A 25,303-nucleotide genomic window follows, 5' to 3' on the forward strand; every position below is an offset into this window, starting at 1 on the left:
AAATAAGGCAACAGCACTTAACAACAAGGACTGAACAAAATGAGATGGATTTCCCCAAGAGGCATCAGAGCGAAAGAGCTGAAAAGGATATGTTTTACATAAAAAGAAAGAGAATTGAATTCAACCATTAGCCATAATAATATTTATTGAAGATCATCTTTATAGGTGGAATAGGAAATTGCCTAAGGTTAAGTGTTTCCTTTTCTTTTATGTATAAAAATAAACAGATTTTTATTCACATTATAAGATACGTTCAGTGAGTTTTATTTAGAATTTCTCATTCAGCTGTGACATAAATCCAGGTTTTAAGAAAGTATTAGAAGGGTGATTAGATGGAGCATCTTAACCTTGGGGAAGTGAAGATGATTTGTCAAGAGGGAAAGGGACAAAATTCAGTACAATTCTGAAAAAAGCAAAGTACTTGCTACTGTAAATGTCTCTCTTCCAACAACAGCTTTGCAACAGAATACTATTCTTAGTCATTTGTGGTGTTCAAATACTACAGTTTTTAAACTTATAGTCGTTCATGCCGAGAAATACATACCGTTTTGTTCATATATGTAATCATGTAAAGTTTTCGTAGATGATATATATGTGTAGTAAATAGCAGAATAACAAAAAAAGCTAACGTTTCAATATGTCACACGAGGACAGTGGATTTTTCACTTGGACTCAAATGATTTTTTATATGGTTCTTTAAAAATACTTGCTAGCGGCAAAATAAAAAAATAAATAAAATAAAAATATACAAAAACATTTATTTTTAAAAAAAAGTAGATTGTCATGTAGTTTTATAGTCAAAACACTACTGTAAATGATAAAATAGAATATAATAATAATAGTAATAAAAAGAAATACACATTGCTCACTGGTTGGTGCACATTTCTTCTGTGTCTTTTTATATATGCATATAAGACAAAATACTGAACATTTTAAGTGAGAGTATTGACCCCAAATTTCACTAGTCAGCGTAACTCTTAACTCTCCATAACTATTAGTCATTATCATATTCCTTGAAGAAAATGCTTACAGATGGAGTGGAAATTACCTAAACTTCAGGGAGGCTGACAAGGGTCCAAAAGCAACATATCTGGCACAAATATTTTGATATTAACCCTACCATACAGGCCTCTGAAGTCAGCTTAAGATGAAGAATCTCACCTTTCAGCATGAGAACAAATCCAAGCTAACAAAGAAAAAACTTCAAGGTTTTGGAAAGGCCCAGTCCAGGTCAATCCTATGGAAAAGTATAGGATGTCTTCAACAGGGCGCACAGGAGATCCTCCGACAGCCTGATAGATTTGGATCATCTAAGCATAAAAAGAGGGTGAGAGGAATGAGAATCAACATGTTTCATGTAGATTTCAGAATCAACATGTACTAATTTTCTAGACTCTTACACCAAAAAATTAAAGTATTAATGTGTACACTCAGGCAACCAGGCTTTTGTACGGTTTTCTTATTTTATATTTTAAGACATTTAAAGTGGAAAGTTCATGGAAACACACCTAATAATCCCTAGACTTATGTGTCATTCAGGATTTTACAATACGCTCAGAAAGAAATCAGCAGTCAGCTGAGAAAGTTGCAGTATGACCTAAAAAGCTGCAGAAACGACCAATATATGGATGGAGGTCATTACATATCACTGAACGAAATCAAATGGAGTGATGTAGCTGGACAGATTAGAGGAAAATTTGATCTCACCAGACAAGAAGGTAATCCTAGAAAGAGGATGGACATTTCAACAAGACAACCCCAAACATACAGCCAAAACAACTCAGGAAGGCCTTGAATGTGCTAGTTAACCTCTTGGATCCAATTAAAAATTAATAAAGGGGTATTAGAAGGGTGATTAGATGGAGCATCTTAACCTTGGGGAAGTGAAGATGATTTGTCAAAAGGTACAATTCTGCAAAAAGCAAAGTACTTTAAATGTCTTTCTTCCCACAACAGCTTTACAACACAGTACTATTCTTGATCATTTGTAGTGTTCAAATACTTTTGCCCTATAACTTAGATTTTTTTAAACATATATTCGTCCATGCTTAGAAATACATACTACTTTGTTCATATTTGCACTCGTGGATTTTTCGTCGATGATAAGTAAAGAAATAACAAAAAAGCTATTTCTATCTCTCTCTGAACAGTGCAATCGTAATGTTAATGATGCAACTAAACTGGTTCATAGTGTTGTAGTCAAGACCACCTAAACCGAGACCAAGTCAAGACCAAGACTTTGAAGGGTCGAGACCAAGTCAAGACCAAGACCAAGACAGGCCGAGACAAGACCAAGACCAGTGCAAGTCCCCACACTGCATGACACATTTATGATAAAATGTGGAATATGCATACGATTGGCACTTCTCTCATGTGTGTGGGTTTGTAAGAGAGAAGTTTTGATAAAATAATCAAAAGGCATTGCAGATATGTGGGAATTTATTTTTTTCTTCTATAAGCAAATAAATGCGAACAAACACTTAAGAGCTGAAATTAACTTAACCATTTCTTCAGAACTCCTTTTCCATGGTTTGAAATCCACCTAACACAATGCAGGTGTTTCAGCCATAAAATTACAAAAATTGTAATTGGGAAAACCTTAAACATTTATGACGTTATATGCCAAACCTGAATGAACTGCAGTGGCAAAACACTCCTAACAAGCTCGCCACCAAGGATAAACATAAAGCTGTAGTTAACTAGAAAAAAAAAATCAAATATGATCAATGGGAAATTTGTTTAAAGTAGCATTTGGTTACATTTAAGAAAAAATTAGAGATTGCAACATTTTGTGATGCAAACGTGCACAATGGGGTCTCTTTATAATGCCCCCTCTACTAAAAACCCTCTCCACTGGTGCAGAGGAGGCAAGGACCGACAGCACCTTCATGGCCAGATTGTGGAGTTGGAGAAGGAGAGTGAACAGAAGGAGAGTGTATTGTCAGTGTCAGTATCTGTATCATGGATTGCATCAAAGTATTTCCTTATGTGTGTTTCAATACTTGAATCCTGGGTTGTTGAGCTGCGCTTCTTGTGAGCCTTGTAGCGGAACAGAAGAAGCGGGAATTTGACTGGTTACGACTAGCAGGGTGGATCCACATTCATGGCCTCTGAGTCAGTTGCTTCCCATTCACTGCTTGTTTTCTCTGCCTCTGAGATCAAAGTGTCTGAGAAGCAAAAACATAATACCTTGGTTAGTTATAAAGAGATGGAATGTCTGCACATATCAGAGAGTTACATTTATACTTTTAGGACAATTTTAAAAATAATTTATGAATGATTTTTAGACAAGTCTTTTTTTTTTATTATTTAAGTGAGCATTGTGTGTTAATATAAACTTAAGTACAGGGTCTTTGTTCCAGTGCAGACTCAGAGGTCAGTTTTAGGTAGGAAAATGGCAGGTTAGTAAGATTAGTCAGATTTAGTAAGAAGTTACTAAAGTTATTCTAGTCAGACCAGTATATTTATTTAGGTCAGATATAGTTCTACTGTAACACATCTAACTGTTGCCTTACTTTTTTACTTACTGTAAGTACATAGGCAAGTACTAGATTAAGTACTAGCTAAGAAGTACACATTGAGGCTAAAATGTTCCTCTCTTCCACTCCCTTTGGCCATGTTTGTTTTTCTAAAGATTCCAGAGAATCTTTTCACCAGAGACTTACGGGGGCACAGGGAGATGTGGAGATGGAAGATGAGCCATTGTTTAAAGTACAGACTACGAGGAAAAAACCAAGTGACAAGGGAAAAAGCAGGCAAAGAAAGAAACAGAGTCCGACAGTGAAGACTGCATGTTAGATTCTGTCTTCACCTTTTGCTCACAAGAAGAACAGTTAAGTGTTGAAGTGAAGTGAAGATTTTTCCCCAGACTGAAAACAGTTCAACCGTGAGGTTAAACATTATAGAAGAGAAGGAGCGTTTATTCATGTGGAAGTCTTTCGGTTAAAGAAATCGATAACAAAAGTGAATCGGGAAAACTTTGATGATGACCTATAGAATGTGTTATGTGTTGGAGAGGTTTTTACCCTCTGTTGATTTTATCTACATTTTATAATGAGTGGGATTCACATTGCGAGTTTGAATATTAATGGTGCAAGAGGGTACAGAAAGAGATCTAAATTATATGAACTTTTAAAGCAAAAGCATATTGCTATTGCCATGCTACAGGAAACCCAAAGCGATGCTTGGGTGAAGGAGTGGGGTGGGTTGGTGATTTTAAGCCATAACACAACACAAGTGGTGGAGTCGCCTTGTTGTTGGCTCGCAATTTTATTCCGTGTTCTTATTCAGTTATATAGGCTTTTAAAATAAGGCTTTTTATGAGGATGAGGTTTTAGTTTTTATCTGTGTGTATGCTCTCACCGATGCAGTTGGAGAGGATGGTTCTTTTAGATAAACTTAACAACGTTATTGCCGACTGCAACACAGCTGATATTCAAGCCTGAATGTAAAGCTTAAGAGTGCCTACTGGCATTTCGACACGGCACTTTTAGAAAACGCTAATTTTAGAGAGTCTTTTACTTATTTATCAAATTATTTTATATCTGAGAAAGCAGCTTTTTACAGCAGCTCATTACAGCAAGTGGTAGGAGGTGACTAAAACACAAATCAAAGTTTTTTGTCAACAGTACACTCTCACTGTCACAAGAGACATTGTTAGATCTCTGAAAGCTCTGGAGATAGAAATAGTGGTACTCCAGCATTTGGAGGCCACAGGAAATCAAGGGCATATTGAAGCCCTTAAAAGCAAAAAATTTCCAAAATGTACAACCTGTTAGACATTACAGCACAACTGTGATGGATGCTCCTTCTAAGTTCTTCTTCAGTTTAGAGCAAAAGAACGGACAGAAAGGGTTCATACAGTACATGCTGAATCAGGGTATCTCATTATAGAGCCCACTGAAATTTGCAAGCAGACAGTAAGCTTTTACTCCAAGTGTACAGCAGTGAGTGGTCAGGGGCACAGATAGTAGAGGAGAGTTTCCTCATGGATCTGCCAAAGCTCCTAAAGCAAACGGCCAGGGAGTTGGATATAGAACTGACGCTGGAGGAGCTTCACAAGGCTCTTCAAGGCATGGAGAATGGACGGGCACCAGGAATAGATGGTCTCCCTGTTGAGTTCTACAAGGCTTTCTGGGCAGTAATATTGCAGGATGTGCTGGACGTCCTTAGGGACAGGGTAATCCTTCGTCAGCTCCCACTGAGCTGCAAGAGGGCCGTCCTGGCCCTACTGCCAAAAAAGGGAGACCCGACACACCACAAGAACTGGCGCCCGGTGTCACTACTGTGCACTGACTGCAAGCTGCTCTCAAAAGAATTGGCCTCGAACTGACTAAGTTAATGGAGCAGCTCATTCACCAGGACCAGACATACTATGTGCCAGATAGGTCTATATTGATAACGTATATTTCATTTTAATTTTGGAAATCTCCGGGAAGAGCATGAATATTTGTGGAAGGTGCTGAAAACCTTCGGGTCCAACTCAGGTTTGTACAGAGATATATGACAAGGCTGTTCTCTGTCCAGGTTTAATGTGTAAAAGAGGTGGTTTTAAGTACTTGGGTGTCTACCTTGCCGCGTCGTCCATCTGGCACAAGCTGGCATGCATGGATCTGCCACCAAACCTGCTAGTAAACATCCAGGCCCTGCTGGTGGATTTCTTCTGGGACGGCCTACACTGGATTCTGCAAAGCATCCTCCATCTTCCCAAAGAAAAAGGGGGTCAGGGGCTGGTCCAGTTATCCAGCAGAACTGCAGCCTTCCACCTCCAGTTCAGACTCCTCAGTGGACCCAAAGACTTAGTATGGAGAGCAGCAGCCAGTGGAATACTTGTACTCGGTCAGAGGACTGGGGATTTACAGAATATTGTTTTTAATGCACACAAAAACCCTGGACGTTACTGAATTAACAGACTTTTTAAAATTTGGAACCTTTTTAAAAACAAAACAAGCCCTGCAGAAATCTACACTGGCTGCTGGAGGAGCCTCTGGTGTATGGCGAACGTCTAGACATCTCTAGTGTGACTGTCCCGGCACTGTCCAGGACTCTCATCTTCTCAGGTCTAATAACACTATGGGAGCTATTGAACATCACAGGAACAGACCTGTCACAGACAGAGGATCTTGGGATTGTGGTCCCTGCGCATTGTCAATCAGCTCGTACACTGCAGGAGGTCCTCCCTAACATCTGAGAAGTGGGTTTATCTGATGGACTATCAGTATACAGAGACTGGACCTGCAGAGGAGGAACCGTTTCCCCAGCTAAACATTACTCCGGACATTGACTCCCCTCCTGAAGTGCCGGTGTGAGGGGGAAATGAACTTTGGGACAGAGTTAGGGAAGCTGCTCTACAGAGCCTGTGTTAAGGTTTTAGATAAGAAAAAACTGAGTGGGAGGGTAGACACCCCATGGAGAAGTGTACTTGGTTTTAATGATGATATTAAACCAGAGTGGAGGGCACTATATAGTAAACCCCTGTAACCAAAAAAGCTGCCAATTTACACTGTATTATCTCTGCGAACTCTTTTATTTCCATTTTAAACCCTGATGTTGCACTTGATTGTCCATTCTGTTCACAGAGAGAAAGTTATCCATGCTTTTATTCACTGCTCCAGGTTACAGTCTTTCTTTGTGTTTTTACAGAGCTTTTTACGGTCCTTTAATGTTGATTTTACTTTTCAGTGTTTATTCTTGGCTTTAAATATGTCAGGAGAAACACGATCAGGTGCCAACTAATCAATTTTATCTTTGGTCAGCAAAAATGGCAATATACCTCAGCCAAAAAACAAAGTTGCACAAAACACTGATCATGATGCCAAGAGAATTTTTAACAGACAAGAATTTGGATTGATTTTAAACTCTACAAAAGCATAAATGACTTGAATATGTTTGAAGCAGTGTGGTGTTGCTCTCTGTGCTCTGTTGCAGAAGGAGAATTAATGAAGTCACTCTGATTTCTACTATAGATGACTCTCTCTCTCCCACTCTCTATCTCTCTCTCTCTTTCTCTCTCTCTCTTTCTATCTCTCTCTCTCTCTCTCTCTCTCTCTCTCTCTCTCTCTCTCTCTCTCTCTCTCTCTCTCTCTCTTCCGCCCACTCCTCCACCCCTCACCCCTGTAGTTGTATCAGGTGCCACCAAGGGCGCTGTTATCTTCCTGCATCAGTTTTAATGTATTTTTTATTTATTTATTTTTTACATTAAAGCGTTTCCTTTGCTGGTTGGTAACGTGGTTGTCAGTAGGTTCCATCTGTACATGTGGTTAATGCTGTTGGACTTAATAAATAAATGTAGAACGTACAATTCGCCTTTAAATGCACTGCAGATGTAGCACGAGCTCCTTTAGACTAACGCTAGCTGGCTAATGCAGTGACTATAAACAAACCAAAACAAAGACCTTACCCACTGAATTAACATCCGTAAACTAAAGTATTTCCACTGGCAGCAAAACATGGATCGTCTGACATCTTTTGGGAGTAAGTAAATATAAATGAATCGCTAGTAATTTATCTCAAACGTGCAATAGCAACATAGCTAACAGTTAGCACAGGATGCTAAGGATGAAGAGTTTTAGTTAAACAACTCACGTAGTTATTTGTGCCTGTGTTCAGATAAAAGTCTCGTGTTGACTTGTTTTTGTAAATGTTTCACAAACTGCATGGATGCTTAGGTGTAGCTTCCCTCTGTAGTGAAAGGGTTCACCATTGGACCACCATGTGTATCAGGAGCAAGAGTGGTGTTGGGAATAATAACTAAACCACATCACTATTAACACACACACACACACTGCACCTACATGGTGGACTAGTGTCCTGCTGGCACAACACTCCTCATATCTGGTCTTGGGGGGTCTTTTTGCATTGCAGACAAACAGACAGATGCACTGACAGACTGTGTGCATAACAACAAATGATCTAAAGTCAAACCTATATTTGAGTTTTCCTTTCTTGAGCAGAAGGAAAGGAAATCTGTAAACTATTATTTTTGCATAATCTTATCTTTTTGTCCTTTAGATGATCCTTTTGACAAGCCTCCATGTCTGGGTTGTTCCTCATACTTGGTGGAGCCCTATGTAAAATGTGCTGAATGTGGACCTTCCCCTTTTGTCCTCTGCCTCCAGGTGACCTGGCAACTTACACACAACCTTGCGTTCTTGAATATGTACTGCCTTGTTCTTTTCTAACCCATATGATTGTAGCTTAACGAATGTGTGTGTGTGTGTGTGTGTGTGTGTGTGTGTGTGTGTGTGTGTGTTTTGTTAGTGTTTCACTAGGGGATATGAGTATAAAAAGCACCAGAGTGACCACAAATATGAGATCATGGTAAGAAAAAAGACCTATTGATATAATTTGTGAGAAAAATGTAAGGAACATGTATAGCCTGAAGATTTATTTATCTGTGTTCTCTATTCTTTTGAGCACTTTCATTTCTGGGGTTGGTGGTTCAATTCCCTTAGGTTTTCTCTCCAGTTTAAAGACATATATAACCTGATGGCATCTCTGATTTGTCTGTACTGTGTGATTGTGCTCTGTGATTTATTAACGCCCCATCCAGGGTGGCCACCCGTTTGCCCTTAGTCCCGTGGGATAGGCTTCATGCTCCACATGACCTGTGTAGGTACACATAATCAGTACACAGAATGAATAGATGGACAATTTCATTAGAGATTATACATGGCACACTGTGCGCAGTTGTGCCACATTACTCACTACACCCGCAGCTCATTGCTCTTCAATATAATTTTTATAATTTTATAATTACAGTGAGAGAAGCAATTCAGCAAGTAACTTGGGTACATTACATAATAATAATAATAGTTAAATGCTCTGTATATTATACTTAATTTTTGCTTCTATAAATTTAGGCAAATTTATTAAACTAATCAATTAACTTTTTTTTTTACTGATTATTTCTTGGGAACTGTTTTTCATTGCAAGGAAGGAATGGGGGCATGAAAACCTTTATTATGGCCACATATACATTACAGCACAGTGGAATTATTTTCTTCACATATCCCAACTGAGGGGTCGGAGCACAGGGGCAGCTATGATACAGCGCCCCTGGAGCAGGGAGGGTTGGGGGCCTTGCACAAGGGCCCAACAATGGCAGATTGGCAGTGCTAGGGCTTGATCCTCAGGTCAACAACCCAGAGCCTTAACCATTTGAGCCACCACTGCTCCAAGTATGATTGTAGTTTAGTGCCTCAAGTGTAGTAACAGTATGCGTGTATTGTGTGAGAGTGCTCGGGTGTTTAGTGTCGTATGGATCAGTTTGTACATAACAAATTCTTTAATCTCCTGTAAACTTGACTTGTTTCTGTTTTTCCTAGACGTCAGATTTTCCAGTACTGGAGCCTGGCTGGACTGCCCAAGAGGAGATGGCTCTTCTAGAAGCAGTCATGGACTGTGGCTTTGGGAATTGGTTGGTATAATTACCTAAGCCATGCTTATAATTACTAATGACTGGTTATACTGTTTATAAAGAGTGTTGTGTTTAAATCTTGTGGCATAATAATTATTATTGTAGTTAATATTAATATTATTTTATTCGTGTAGAATATCTAACGGATATGTTGTGCTTTACGACACTGTCAGTTTAATTCAGTTTTATTAGCACAGTGTTTTTAACAATGTACTTTATCTTGATGGAAATAAAAAGCCAACATGAATTGCTACATGAAAAGAAATCTTACTCGTTGCTTTCTGTGATTCTACTGCAGTAATGTAGCATAACGCACTGAATATGTAATGTATAATAAGTACAGTGTAAACAAAATATAAAAACTACTTGACAAAATTGCAGTCACACAAATCTTGATTTAAAATCCACCCAGTGAAGACTCATAATCAAATCAAGTCAAATCAAATTTTATTTGTCACATACACATACATACAGAGTTCGACATGCAGTGAAATGCTTGTTGCATCTGTCCGGTATTCCAACATAAGGAATATAGTGTATATAATGTCTTATTCTTTTTTCTTTCTTTCTTTTTTTTTTTAAAAGTCACCTTGTCTAATCAACAACTCGTCTAATACTCATTTTATTTAATGTATCACATTTACTCTGCCCAATCTTTTCTAAATGAAATATTCTTTGCCTGCCCAGTTTTGTACTGTTAGGATACATGGCAAGGTGACTTCCATCCAAACTGCTGAGATCTTAAACATATTACAGTATAAGATTACTGAGACTGTATGGACCTCTCAGTATTTCACCTAATTCTGATGTTTAAACAGGCAGGATGTGGCTTACCAAATGCGCACCAAGACCAAGGAGGAATGTGAAGGGCACTACATGAAGAACTTTATCAACAACCCGCTTTTTGCTTCCACTCTGCTCAGTCGGAGGCAAGTGGAGGAGGCTCGCACACCCGATACTGCCATCCCGTTTAAACGTAAGAGACCGTCTGCAGAATTATCTGTGAAATAGGTGATTACCAGTGCAATAAAGACACATACACTACAGAGTATTGCAAAGATGGAACAAGAGACATCCAAAACACCTTCAGTGCATTCATAAGCTCTGAAGATGTTGTTGTTGTTGTTGTTGTTGATGTCCTAGTATCTTAATCTGATTTTTTTTTCCCCCCATCAGCCTGTGATGATCCTCCAAGACCTTCATTCGACTCTCAGCTTTCCAGGGACATGGCTGGTTACATGCCAGCTCGTGCAGATTTCATGGAGGTCAGTGATCTGTGTTTTCTTTATACTGTAATACATTTTTTTTGGCAAATGAAAGAAATATGCGTTCATAAGGGGGGAAAAAAAGAAGTACAGGTGTCTTCAGGTCAACGTTTTTTATTTATTATTTATTTGTTTGGTCATCACCAACGTCCGTAAGCAACTCCGTAACCTCGAGTGGTGATGACCGTTAAAACACAACAGATTTCAGCATGTGTTCCAGTTTTTTTTTTTTTTTTTTACAAACTGTGAAGCAACATTCAGAAACCAGGTGATGATAACCAATAATTCTATAATATGTAGTTTATCAGGCTCTCACATTGTTCTGGAGATACTTTTGGCCCACTCTTCTTTACAACATTGCTTCTGTTCAATGGTGTTTGAGGGAATGTGTTTCAGCACAGCTCACTTATGATCTAGCCACAGCTCAGGGGTGGAGGACTGGACTGTGACTTGGTCATTCTAACACCTTGAATATTGGTTTCTCTTGATTTGCTGTTGGGTTTGGGGAATATTTTCCTGTTCCTGAGCCAAGATGATGGCCTCACATTTGAATCAAGGATATTCTGGTATTAAGTGAAGCTCATTTATATTTATATGTCTGCTTGTTTCCCAAGGCAGAATGGCTAATAAATCATCAGCTCTCAAACTGCACATGTCTCTAACCTCATTTGTGGTTTGTTCAGGTGCAATATTGTAAACGTGTCATGTTCTGTAGTCTTTTTAAAGAGTAGGGTCTTTGATGATGTAGCTTTTGGGTTTTTTCTTTGTCTCAGTCTGACATTGGACTGAATTTTGCAGTCTTGAAGTCCTTCTCATTGCAAAATGGTGAATTTCACTGTCAGCGACTGGATGTGCCCCCGGGTAAAAATCCTGGTTTCTGAACGTTGGTTTACCTGTGGGGGTAAAATGACTACATACTGATATCTGTTGTGTTTTTAATGACACCCGATGTTTCTAGCTCTAGAAGCTTGTGAGAATGAACCTGTTATTTAAGCCTCAATTGCTTAGCTGTATACATTAAGATTAAACAACATTTGCTCTGAATAACGGCGTCTCCCAAACGGCATAAATGTAATGTATATTTGTCTATTTTATATTCAAAAATCGTTTTATATGGGCCTCCATCACTGATGTGTTCTAAGATTTAAAAAAAGAAGAAAAAACTTTTGATAATCTTGTGTAACTACAGCATGATGATTTTTTTAGATTATTAGATTAGATAGATTATTAGGGCTCAGTGTATTAGGGCTCAGTGTAGGGCAACAGTGCATTACAAATCCCTTAAAGCAAATCAAGTCTTCTAAATTGTCTTGATCGTGATCAGTCGTGTAATTTACATCTGGACGAAGCAGCGATCTCATCAGTTTGGCTTTATAGGTGATGCGAGTTGAACCACATGCAGCTGACCTGACAATCAGCTTACAATCAGCAAGCTTTTCAGTACAGGCTTCAGTTCTCACAGGTAGTGTCAAGTAGTTTAATAGGAAATGATCTGCAATCCTGCACCATGGATGTTATCAGACTGTTCCAGTTTATTTTTTAATCAGTAAAGTGTTTGGTAACTTTCTTTAACAACATACAAAATATCTCGAACACTAAAGACAAACTTTTGGAAATCTAAATTGTGATTTTTTTTAAAAAAAATGTTTTTTTTTATTAATGACAATAATATTCAGGTCTCTTTATAATAACAGACCATTTCATCCAAATTTATGAATAGTGGCATAGAAATGATCACTTAAGTTCACTTTTTATGAGTACTGATGTCTTCATGTCATGTGACACATCACCAAGCATAGCGACAAACAAATTTTATTTCTACACAAATACAGACAGGTAAATTGACACTTCTCATAATGTGTCAGTGTTTCATAATACCAGTATAATCTAATCTAGCTGAATATGATGCAACTTCCTTATAGTAATGTACGTTATAATTTTCCATCACATATTTATTAAGAAATAGAAAAGTGTGCGATTAATGCAGCCGCTGACCCGCTTTTTTATTTATTTATTTATTCATTTATTCATTTATTTATATTTTAGGAATTTGATAATTACGCAGAATGGGATCTGAAAGATATTGATTTTGTTGATGACGACTCTGATATTCTTCACGGTAAGTGTATACATCCAGATTCTAAACAAAGCCCCTGTCATTAATACAGGATTAATAAGACTAATACTGCAAGTTTATAAATATTCCCTATTTCACTGGCACATACAGTTTACATCCCACTTGCAAAATGCAAAATGTTAATATTTTAAAAGACATAAGAATCTTATATACAGCAGTTTGCTTTTCATTTAGTTCTGCTCTGAATAAGCTGTTTCACGTAATAGATGTAGATAATAACTGCATCTACACAAATGACCCAGTTCAAAAGTTTTCAACACTGTGTGTGTTGTTACTTGGAGGATCAGTGACCGTTTTTATGTCTTGATAGAATTCTTCATGAGTCCTTTGTTGTTGAAGATCAGAGTTTCTTTAGCAGAGGAGAGAATGAGTGAAAGGTGAAAAAGGAGAGAAATGTATTGTATACAGTATTTAATAATAGTGAGTTAATAAGATGATACAGATTAGATCGTGTAGGGATTATTTTTGTGACCAGTCATATTAGAGATAACATCTCAGACACAGTGCAGAAATGACATTATATATATACATACATACATACATACATACATACATACATACATACAGTCTCTCACAGAAGTGAGTACACCCTTCAGATTTTTGTCAATTTTCATGTGAAGAAATAACACTGTGCTACAATATAAAGTAGTGAGTGTACAGCTTGTATAACAGTGTAAATTTGCTGTCCCCTCAAACTAACTCAACACACAGCCATTAATGTCTAAACCGCTGGCCCCAAAAGCAAAAGTGAGTACATCCCTAAGTGAAAATGTCCAAATTGGGCCCAAAGTGTCAATATTTTATGTGCCCACCACTATTGTCCAGCATTGCCTTAACCCTCTTGGGCATGGAGTTCACTCGAACATCACAGTTTGCCACTGGAGTCCTCTTCCACTCCTCCATGATGCCATCACGGAGCTGGTGGATGTTGGAGACCTTGGGCTCCTCCATCTTCAGTTTGAGGATGCCCCACAGATACTCAATAGGGTTTAGGTCTGGAGACATGCTTGGTCAGTACCCTCAGCTTCTTTAGCAAGGCAGTGGTCATCTTTTAGGTGTGTTTGGGGTCATTATCATGTTAGAATACTGCCCTGCAGCACAGTCTCTGAAGGGAAGGGATCATGCTCTGCTTCAGTATGTCAAAGTACATGTTGGCATGCATGGTTCCACAGATCATGGCACTCCTACCACCATGCTTGACTGTAGGCAAGACACTTGTCTTTGTACTCCTCACCTTGACACCATCCAAACCAAATAGGTTTATCTTGGTCTCATCAGACCTTAGGACAAGTTTCAGTAATCCACGTCCTTAGTCTGCTTGTCTTCAGCAAACTCTTTGCGGGCTTTCTTGTGCATCATCTTAAGAAGAGGCTTCCTTTTTGGATGACAGCCATGCAGACCAATTTGATGCAGTGTGTGGCGTATAATCTGAGCACTGACAACCTCTGCAGCAGTGCTGGCATCATTCATATGTCTATTTCCCAAACACAACCTCTGGATATGACACTGACCACGTACACTCTACTTCTTTGGTGGACCATGGCGAGGCCTGTTCTGAGAGGAACCTTTCCTGTTAAACCGCTGTATGGTCTTTGAACTTACAGTGACCAGAATGAGAGAATGAGAGCGATAATACCAAATTTAACACACCTGCTCCCTGTTCACACCTGAGACCTTAATAGACACTAACGAGTCACATGACACCGGGGAGAGAAAATGGCTAATTGGGCCCAATTTGGACATTTCCACTTAGGGGTGTACTTACCTTTGTGGCCAGTGGTTTAGACATTAATGGCTGAGTGTTGAGTTGTTTTATATATTTATATATATTTATTATTGATATATTTTTATTTATATTTGTAGCACAGTGTCATTTCTTCAGTGTTGTCACATGAAACGATATAATCAAATATTTACAAAAATGTGAGGGGTGCACATACTTCTGGGAGATACTGTATATATTCTGCCGCTGTGGCATTTAGAGATGCACTAACATCTCTGAAACAGAGCCGAATTGCCATAGAAGCAGAAATGATATAATTTGTCTCTGACATTTCTGCGCTGTGTCAGAGATGTTTGTTTACATTTACATTACATTTTTTTATATTTTAACATACAGATGTTAGAGCATCTGTAATGTGAGCGGTCACGAACATAATCCCTACACAACATAGGCTCAAATATCTTAACATAGTGACAAAGTGAAGGTTTATAATCGACCAGATTTATTAAAATATTAAGTGCTCCTGCTTTCTTTTTATTGGACAACCAATAAGAGTCATTCAAAAGAATGTGTCTATACCATCAGCCCGCGTCCAGGAGATTCCTGATGATTCAGATTAAATGATTCATTTGTATAAATTTATTAATATTAAATATCTTGTTCAGGGAAGAAAAAGCAAAAACAAACTGCAATTCATAAGATATTTCTTTTAAAGGCAGGGTCTCCGATGTTTGAAAGCCAATGTTGACATTTGAAATCACCAAAACAAACACGCCCTTAACCCAAATGGGTCCCACCCCTGTATTATAGCTCCGCCCACACATACATTTGTGACCCAGGCAACTAATGGTAAGAAATGTGTCTATCATAGCTGAAAGGAAGAACAATACGATTGCAGAAAAACAAACAAGCAAAAATGACACACAAGCATAATCATGTAAAGGACAAAGGCATATATTAGTTCTGTGTAACAAAGCAAAACCAACGTTACTCACCTATCGAGAAGGAAAAAAGCACCTCGGCGTCTTAAGTAAAGTCATCCACATATTCGCAGATTGGAGTTTCCCGAGTCAATAACTCCTGAGCTAAACGCTGTTACTACACAAAACGCGGTTGTAGCTGCCTCTCTACATTACTACGATAGAAAAGAGGCGTTATTTGTGTAGTAACAGCGTTTAGCTCAGGAGTTATTGACTCGGGAAACTCCAACCTGTGAATATGTGGCCAACTTCCTGCTCCTTCAGTTCTCTCCAGCGCTGGAAAGCTGATCCTATATTAACACGTCCTACTTCTTGCCTTATCGTAAGTCTTTCTTCGCTTTCTTTCTTTGTTTTTATCCTCCATGTCAATGTTAAACCCGCTTTCTGCTAATGTCACACATGCTCACTGAACACTCTCTCCGCCGCATATTGACAAGACACGCCCCTTTTTTGCTCATTGGGTACAGGTTTGCTTTGATTTTTGTTTTGTTTGTCGTCCCGACTCAGTTTTCTGAAGCTTTTCTCAAACAACAGAGACCTCACCTTTAAATTATTAACATTTTGTTGGTTCAGCAAGAAAGACGTAGACTTCCTCAATTGTATAGTCTACTTGGTTAAATCTCTGCCATCTGGTACAGCTGCAACTCTCAAGAAGACAATATTCACTGAAATTAGACATGGACTTTGCTATAAGGATTAAAAACATAACTCAAATCAGTGAATGAAACTGGATATCCGCGGTTAAGTAAAGGTCCTTGATGGTTGCATCTGTCTTAATAAATCTCTAATTAACTGGATAAAAACATTGTTGTTTTAGTTCCATGTTCTAAAATACAGTTTTCCTTTTTTTTGCTCATCTTCAGCACTTTTATAATACAGAATACAAACAATAAGACCTTTCAAGTTTTAGAAAACTGTGTGTATCGGGTGTATCGTGCCTACTCGTGTAAATTCATTGATATTAAAGGCGGCAGTGTGATTGAGTTATGAACCAAAAATCACCCGTTTGGCAGTAAACTGCACACGAGACTCGTTTCTTCTGGTGCCAGTAATAATGAAATAATTTAGTCCTTTGAAAATAATTTTTTCACCAATTCAACACTTGTTCAAGAATATTCTCACATTGCATCACTTTGTCATTGCATGTGGCAAATTAACAGTTATATTTCATTTTCTAGCTCTTAAAATCGCAGTTGTGGACATCTATCATTCAAGATTAAAAGAGAGACAGCGAAGGAAAAAGTAAGTTTAAACTCGGATGCTGACCTGAAAACAACTAGTGTGTTAGCTTCAGGTCCTGTGTTTTCACTCCAGCACAAATTCAGCACACGAAGGACATCGATTAAATTCGGCACATTAAATAAGGTGCCATTGAGGTGAGGTGCACCAGATGGTGCTGGTGTTTGTCGATACCTGAGCATCGCCCCCATGTGCTCTTGGTTGAACATCAGATTCCTACATCAGATGTAGTTCCTCTTTGTTGTTATAATAAGCTCCATTCTACTGGGAAGCCTTTTTACTAGCTGTTGGATTGTGGCTGCGGGGATTTGTGCTCATTCAGGCACAATAGCATTAGTGAGATCAGACACTGATGTTTTGTGAGGAGGTCTGGGTCAGTGTGCTGGACACTCGAGTTCCTCTACTGATCCAAAGGTCATGAGTTCGAAGCCTAGGTCCACCAAGGTGCCACTGCCTGGCCCTTGAGCAAGGCCCTTAACACTTATTGCTCAGATGTATAAATTGAAATAAAAATGTAACTCTGGACAAGCTAAATGCCAGATATGTAAATGTACTACTCCTTCAGCATGCCATGTGTTCTTCCCCCTCTCTTTGTGTTCATGGACATTGTCATGCTGAAAGGATTTAGAGAAACTGAAACTTTATGATCACAGCCTGAGGAAGAACCACGTGTGTGTGTGTGTGTGTGTGTGTGTGTGTGTGTGTGTGTGTGTGTGTGTGTGTGTGTGTGTGTGTGTGTGTGTGTGTGTGTGTGTGTGTGTGTGTGTGTGATGGTCAAGAGTCCTCAAACCTTTAGTCATGAAATGTACATGTATGAAGAATGTAAAAATAATCTAGATTAAACGAGTGGGGGCGCTAATCAAGCATGTGGCTATACAGGGATCTGGTAGAAAATACCTTTTAATGAGCCATGGCTATCTGAAGCCATATGGGGAGCCTATCAGTGCCATGAGCTAAAGCCATTGCTGTTCTCTGACCCTCCCTCTGTGGCTTTGAAGCCTTTGTTGAAAGGATTGTGTTTCTGAGAACCAGTCTGAATCTGGTTTATGGTAATGATGGTCCTAATAAGAGACCCTAAACCGGACACTCACACAGAGCACCGCAGTAGGAGTGCTGAGCTCGGATCACCTTTCTGCTTTATGGTGGTCTTTACAGGAATAGAACCTCGATCATCAGCTCACTCCAAAGTGCTCCATACACTGGACAGACTGGGTCACTTCCCAACATGCGCTAACTGTTAAAACACACTAGCTAGAATAGTATATATTTTACAGCTATCATTAAAATGATCTGAGCTCTAATGCCTTTCATAGCATAATATTAGTAGTTGTTTGGTCTATAGACTGTGCAGTGTGTGTTAATGGTGTAAAAATGTTCTGTTGTCTCTTTCAGGATCATTCGGGACCATGGGCTCATAAACTTGCGCAAGTTTCAGAGTAAGCACTTTTTAAAACACAAATTATTGCTCACTGTCCACTTTAATAGGAACACACGTACTTGTAACAGTAGTTATTTTTGCAGCCATTCCTTCATGCAGTTCGCGTCAAGAGCTTCAGTTACTGTTCACACCAAACCTCTGACTGGGAAAAAATCCAAATCTCAGTGACTAACAGTGGCATGAATGATGGTGCCAATGGACTGGGTTCAGAATTTCAGAAATTGCTAATATCCTGGGATTTTCCCTGCAACCGTCGGTAGAGTTTACACAAAATGGTGATCGATATTTCTGTTGGTGGAAACACCTTGTTGATGAGAGAGGCTAGAGGAAAATGACCAGACTGCCCTGAGCTGACAGGAAGGAAATATTAACTCAAATTGGCACTATTTTCAACTATGGTGAGCAGAAAAGCATCTCAACATCAAATAGTGATTTGGATGGATTATATCAGCAGAAGACCACATCAGATTCCAATCCTGTCAGCTAAGAACAGGAATCTGAGGCCATCATGGATACATACTCACCCAAACTGGACAGGAGTGGAACCTGATGTGGTCTTCTGATGTTAACTGCTGTGACTCAACCAAACTGACCTCATATACCCCTTTTCCACCAAAAAGGAGCGGGTGCTGGTTCAGAGCTAGAGCTGGTGCTGGTTCAAATTTGGTTCCACCGGCAAACCTTCTAAGAACCGGTTTGCCTTTCCATCGGTTAGAGAGCCATCACAGAGCCGAGTCTGACGTCACTGTATACGTGTCACGTTACCCAGCAACGTTAGCGCAGCAGTGACCAACACAACAACAATGGCGGATGTTAATGCTCATGGCTTTGTGAACCTACATTGGCATCCAAATGCGGCGAATCCAACGTGTTCGTGCAGCTCCGTGTAATTTGTATAAACGGAGGTTGTAATAGAGAAAGTACATAACATTATTTTATCATTAACACAGAAAAAAGTTAGCCTTAGCATGTAGCTACCTACTATCATGTGTGCTGATAACTGATCATATTGCAGTAAAGTAAAAGTGTATTAAACATTAGTATACTGTAGGTACATTATCAAAGATGCTAACAGTAGCCCCGCCCACAGCTCCTGACGCAAGCGGCTCTTAAGTCTAGACCAGCAACATTTTGGTGCTACTTAAGAACCACTTTTCCTTGTTCAGAGCCGGCTGCATTGGCTGTCGAAAAAGAAAGAACTGGTTCTAAATTAGGCTCCGAACCAGCGCTCAAACTGCCTCGGTGGAAAAGGGGCAATACTGAACTCTTACCCCAATGCTGATTGACAGTTTTCTGTGTAAATCATTGGAAATGCAAATGCAGTGTGAAATGTGATTTCATTTGAAATTTGGCATGCTCTATACACAACACAAAGAAAGTGAAATGACAAACAAGTTAACTGTTATTGCTATTTCGATAGAACAAATGCAATTGCAAGTAGACTTTGATTTTGTAATTTGGCAGACGGTGTACGATCATGTAAACGAACATGCACATTAATGCGATTTAAATTGTCACAATTTCTGCATCCGCAAATTTGAAAATACAGATACAAGTACAATTTGCAGTCGGTACGATCTTCCTGTTCTGCTCATGGCAATGTTTAGATGCCAACAGTACCGCTAGCAGACAGAAGCAGCAGTCACACTCCGGGATCTGCCTTCTCATGCCAAGTAAACCCTGTGCACCTCGTAATATAAGCTCTGGGTACAAGGCTTTTCGATCAGTCAACCTGGTCCAGTGCCAGAGCAACATTTAACGCCTGTTATTGCTCTTCTATGAATAGTCCAGCATGAAATGAACACCATGTCTCTAGTGATGAGAGACGCCGGCTTCACAAGCTGGTATTGATCTGACCTCTCAGCGAGGGCAAGGCCAGCGCTCTCACTAAAACCCCCCCTCTCTTGTCACAGCGATTCTTCTCCTCAAATTTTTATCCTCTCCAGCTGTCCTTTATTTATTTATTTTTTCCCCTTCTGTTCTGATTGCTACTCAAAACCCTGTCGTGTTCGCTAAAGCTATCAAGGTTGGCTTTTCTGTTTGTTTATCAGCTCTGTGCCACCTTCCTTATCTCCTGCTCTCTCAAGACAAAAGACTGCCAATAGTTGCCGTGGAGCTGCAGGCCAGTTGTCATGGAGACTGGCTGAGATTGTGCATGTGTATGTTTGCACAGAGTGAAGCATACAGTGGCCAAGGCTTTGTGAGGAATGCTGTGCAAATCTAGCGGACTCAGATTCTCAGGAATTGAATGTTTAATAAGGTCCAATCAGGGAAAAGAGAGAGCGAGAATCTGTAGTAAATAGTAAAGACTTCCAAAATAATGCTGATGAGGAAATCTTTCTTCTTTTTGCGTTCAGTAACGGTATGTGGGGTATAATTAAACAACAGCCCCCACAAGGGAAGGAATAACTGACATATGACAGGTTTGACTGTATTTGGAAATGTGACTGGTCCCCATCTTTTATTTTTGTTTATTATTTAACAAAAAAAATCCATAAGAGACAAATAGATGTTGTCTTCATTTTTGGTTATTGTGGTTTGGATTGGATTTAAACATTAATAAGGATTAATAAGCTACATTAATAATTGTTAGTGGATGGGCCTCATAAGGATACTAAGACAAGTGTGTGTTGGTGTGTGTGTGTTGATGTTTGTTTCTCTTCACAGTACTGGAAAGACGTTACCCTAAATTGGTACAGGATCTGTATGATGCCATGAGGCGCTTCGCCAGGGTCATGGGGCCACTAGAGCACGATAAGTTCATCGAAGCCCATGCTTGTGAGTATTAAATCATTATCATTGTATTTTTGCCTTACAGCTAATTTGTGTTGCATTTTGCAGAAACCATTTGTCCAGAACTTTCACTGCCTTCCTCAGTTACCTCTGTCTGTTGCTGCTGTTGTGTTGTGACATTTCCCACGTGACCCTGCACTTAACTGTAAACACCATCACCCAGGCTGTGCATTCAAACCTCATGGGGTTTCAAAGCATCTGGATCAGCCTGCATCTTAAATCTCATGCTGGCATTCAATGTGGATAATTTCATTTCACTGCCAACCTGAATGCTGTTAACAATGAACATCGTCATAAAGCAGCTTTACAGACATACGGTGTAGGTTTGAATCCCTAACGAGCAAGCTGGAGATAAGAGTTGCAAAAAAGGGAACTCCTCTTTAATAATTCATTACAGTACAGACACGTAGAAGAGTACAGACGAACCGACTTGTCCGTTACACTGTCAGGGATCTTTTTTGACATGGTGGTTAATGTGTAGTTTGTGAGATAATGGTAGGTTTTTGACAGAATGTCTGCGTCTCGTGACGATGCTGTTACTGTTAAATTAGACCAATGGTCTGGAAATAAGAGGGATGAGTAGAGTATGAGCCACTGAAAAGGAAGAAGAGCACCGAGATACATCTTTCAGCCCTCATTTACCACACTGGTTATTTATTATGTTCATTTACACAAGAGAGCTGGTAAAAATCCTATAAAATCAGAAACAATTGTATTCTGCTCCACTGGAGTGTGTCTAAATTACACACAAAAAGACAAGCGAACGTAAACCTCGACTCGATGTGGTATTTGCATGGATTACTGCATTTATTATTACGATAATATTCTGGGTTTGTGTTATACTCTCCTTCTCTCAGTGGAGTTTGAATTGAGGAGGGAGATTCACAGGCTGCAGGAGTACAGAAGAGAAGGGATCCAGTCTTTTTGTGGTAAGATGAACTCCACTGACAGTCCACACTGAAACACACAGCCCTGGTGCTTTGACCTCATCAACATGCCGTCCTGTTCTCTCACACAGAGCAGGCAGAAGGGACCTAGTGGTGATTTATGACACTGATTTATGACTTCAGCCCATTTTTGCTCTCTCGTATATATTCACTTTATTTCAGTTTTGATTATATAGTTTGTTTTTGTTTTTTTAGCAGTGATTATTTGAGATTATGTTCATACTTTAAACTCTACAGTCTGTAATTATGCAAAGTAACGTTAATTAATTTTATATATATATATATATATATATATAAATAGTTTTATATATATAATATATGTTAGTTATAGTAGTTATATCATAGTAATAGTAGTATAAAATATTTTATATATATATATATATATATATATATATATATATATATATATATATATATATAGAAAATATATATATATATAATACTTTATATAAGACCTTCCTTTTGTACCATGAAGAAACAGCAGCACATTTTAACCACATGATGGTACCCAAAGCGTATACTGTAGCTTTTATTATGATTCTAAATTTTCCTATATAATTCATGGAAGCGCTCTACAAAAATGTGTTTTGAATAGCGGATTACTGAATGCACTAGACAACTACCCATGGACTTTATACCAAATAAATACACATTTTGTTGTTGTCCTCTTTTCCTTAAGTACAGAAAGGACCGCTGCAGTGAATAAAAGTTAGACTGCTAAAAAATTATGAACTTGAGTCTGATTTGAATCTTGCACGTGTGTCCTCATCATTGAGACGTGTGTTCTCTGATTCAGGAGCGAAGGTGTACGAGCAGGTGAAGCAAGCACGTGAGGATGAGCGGAATAAGAGGAATATGCTGTGTGAGGTTCTTCAGTACATTCATGACGGTCGCGCCTGCCAGCAGTGGCTCCACAAACAAGCTGCCATGTGAGATCTGCATCCTCTCCCTTTCCTTCCAGCTCTCCTCCATGTACATACATACACACAGCTGTACTTTTGTCTACTGGGGTCCGTGATAACAGGCTTATTGTACTAGCAGCCTTAGACTTGCACTTAAGGCCATGCGTGCTGTGAGAATTTCCCTGTTAGCGTCTCTCTAGATCTTTAGAGTAAATTGAGGTCAATATTGTGATCTATATGGAGGACAGGTCGGAGTTTCCAGTGTATCTTGTGACAAACTACAAACTTGTTCAGACACTTCGATATCTTGCTCAACTGAAAGCTGTTATTGATGCGGTTTGAGACAAAAATGATCAGGCGCAGAATCTAACAGCTTGCACTTGGTTTAAAGATTTATTAGGAACAGAGTGCAACTGAATAACTGAAAAAATTATTCCGTGATTATTCAGGGTGTGTGCGTAGTGGCGCTCAGCCAGCTGGAGTGTGTGCATGCGTGCATGTGTGTGAGAGTTACTAACTCATGTTTTTCTCTGACAGTGATGCTGGCATTACTCCCACCATCACTACCATCACTACCTCAGGTGAGCTGCTACACACTCAACACTCTCGCTCACACTCTCTTTCCCTCCTTCCCTCAGTACGTAGCCACAGGCTGAGACGTGTTAATGTATTCTGCCGTAAATATACTGTCTCACGTCTGTCTCCTCCTTCTCACTCGCTCGCTCCCTCACTCGCTTTTTCTGCTTCTTTTTAATCTTCAGTGCACAGCTAAGCCACGGCTATGCTCAGTTTTGTTGCTGTATTTATACACCATGTTAATAACCTAGCTAAGTTCCATATTCTGCAGCCCAGCAAGTTATTCAACTGTAACTGTAGAAACTGAATGTCACACAATAAATTGCCTAAAGTGCTTTTCTAAATCTCTAGATTATTTAAGGATTAACATACAGAGCCTCTCAATTATTTTGCATCTGCTAGTAACAACTTGCTTTCTTTGGAATTGACAGGAAGACGAAGTGCGCCTCCTCTGAACTTGACCGGGTTGCCAGGTACAGAAAAGCTCAATGAAAGGGAAAAAGAGGTATAGCACCTTTTTTTTTAATATATACATCTGAGTGCAAAAGTTTGCAACCTCATTCTTTCTTGATTGAATGGTGTATGTACAGTGCATTAGAGGCACAAACACCTGCAGATTTGTTAAACGTTCAGAAATGTTTCCCACTTTTAAACTGATAGATCTTCTATTTTCTTCCAACCTTAATATGATTTATCCTGTTATTGCTAATGAAGGAACATCAATGGAATGCGACACAGGAAAAATAGATTTGCTTTTACCGCAGCAATGTTGACGTCTCGAATCTGATTGGTAGCTCTGACAGTAGATTTTATCAGCGAACTTTTGAAGACTTCGGCAGGAAGGGATTAGTGTTATGAATAATAGTATATGAGTAATAGTGTAATGAACTCCAAAATTACTATTTGTTCCCCACTCGACTATAAACTGTTGTAGAAAGGACATTATTTACATTATTTTTTTGTCCAGTGTCACTAAATGAGGATGAGGTTCACTTCTGAGTCTGTTTCCTCTCAAGGTTTCTTCCTCATATCATCTCAGGGATTTTTTCCTTGCCACTGTAACATATAAGCTCTATTTAAAAAGAGCTAACTAATCATAGGCAAGCTGATGTTGTTTATCAGCGCACACTGTTACTGGCAAGTAATCAGCTGCTTCGTGTTTTTCACATTGATTATTTTGCTATTTCGCCCTGTCATGTTTGGGAATGCAAACTTTTGTACTCGGCTTCATCTGCTTTAAAAAGAATAAATTAAATAATTTGAATCCCTTTTTATGTTTTTGCCCCTCAGCTGTGTCAGGTGGTGCGCCTCGTCCCCGGCGCGTACCTCGAGTACAAACAGGCTCTGCTGAACGAGTGCCAGCGTCAGGGAGGCCTCCGACTGGCACAGGCTCGCTCGCTCATCAAGATCGACGTGAACAAAACTCGCAAAATCTATGACTTCCTCATCAAAGAAGGCTACATTAACAAACTTTAAGCGCAGTGAGCGAGAGCGCACGGTACACTTCTGCCAGGCAGAGAGGTGACGCACTGCACAGAAGCTCTGATTGACCATAACAGGCATTCACATCATGGGGAGTTTGGATGGAGACGTACGTGTGTGTTGTTTCTCTGGTGTCACTGAGCAGAAACAGGACTGTTCCAGAAGCATGTGATACTGTAACTTTACAAAATAAATATATAAATGGATTTTTTTTAACAGTTTGCAATGTTTCACAATCATTCTTTCATATCAGACTTAAGTTCAACTCACAACTGTTTTGGAATTATGTGGAATTATGTGGAATTATGTGACTGAGATGTATTTGAACACATTAATACAAAATAGAGCAACTGCTTTACATTCAATAACATATTGTCAGAACAATTGTAAGGCTTTCTCTCGC

General features: G+C 39.2%; 1 protein-coding gene and 1 long non-coding RNA gene across 2 annotated transcripts; one reads left to right on the forward strand and one right to left on the reverse strand.

Moving 5' to 3' along the window:
* Positions 1–240: 240 nt before the first annotated feature.
* On the reverse strand, positions 241–7,730 carry LOC113636823. Its single transcript, XR_003439180.2, has 4 exons — positions 7,585–7,730; positions 5,571–5,847; positions 3,003–3,167; positions 241–1,310 (listed from the first exon to the last, which is right to left on the reverse strand). It is a non-coding gene; the product is annotated as an uncharacterized LOC113636823 (long non-coding RNA).
* On the forward strand, positions 7,131–25,121 carry tada2a (transcriptional adaptor 2A). Its single transcript, XM_027137135.2, has 15 exons — positions 7,131–7,473; positions 8,011–8,117; positions 8,260–8,319; positions 9,327–9,418; positions 10,237–10,394; positions 10,595–10,683; positions 12,730–12,802; positions 16,702–16,765; positions 18,155–18,198; positions 20,868–20,978; positions 21,851–21,922; positions 22,737–22,869; positions 23,380–23,423; positions 23,850–23,923; positions 24,709–25,121. The coding sequence occupies exons 1-15, from the start codon at positions 7,449–7,451 to the stop codon at positions 24,892–24,894; spliced, it is 1,332 nt and encodes a 443-aa protein (XP_026992936.1). The 5' UTR covers positions 7,131–7,448; the 3' UTR covers positions 24,895–25,121.
* The last annotated feature ends 182 nt before the right edge of the window (positions 25,122–25,303 follow it).

The sequence above is a fragment of the Tachysurus fulvidraco genome, chromosome 11, assembly GCF_022655615.1.
Source record: "Tachysurus fulvidraco isolate hzauxx_2018 chromosome 11, HZAU_PFXX_2.0, whole genome shotgun sequence".
Lineage (NCBI taxonomy): Eukaryota > Metazoa > Chordata > Actinopteri > Siluriformes > Bagridae > Tachysurus > Tachysurus fulvidraco.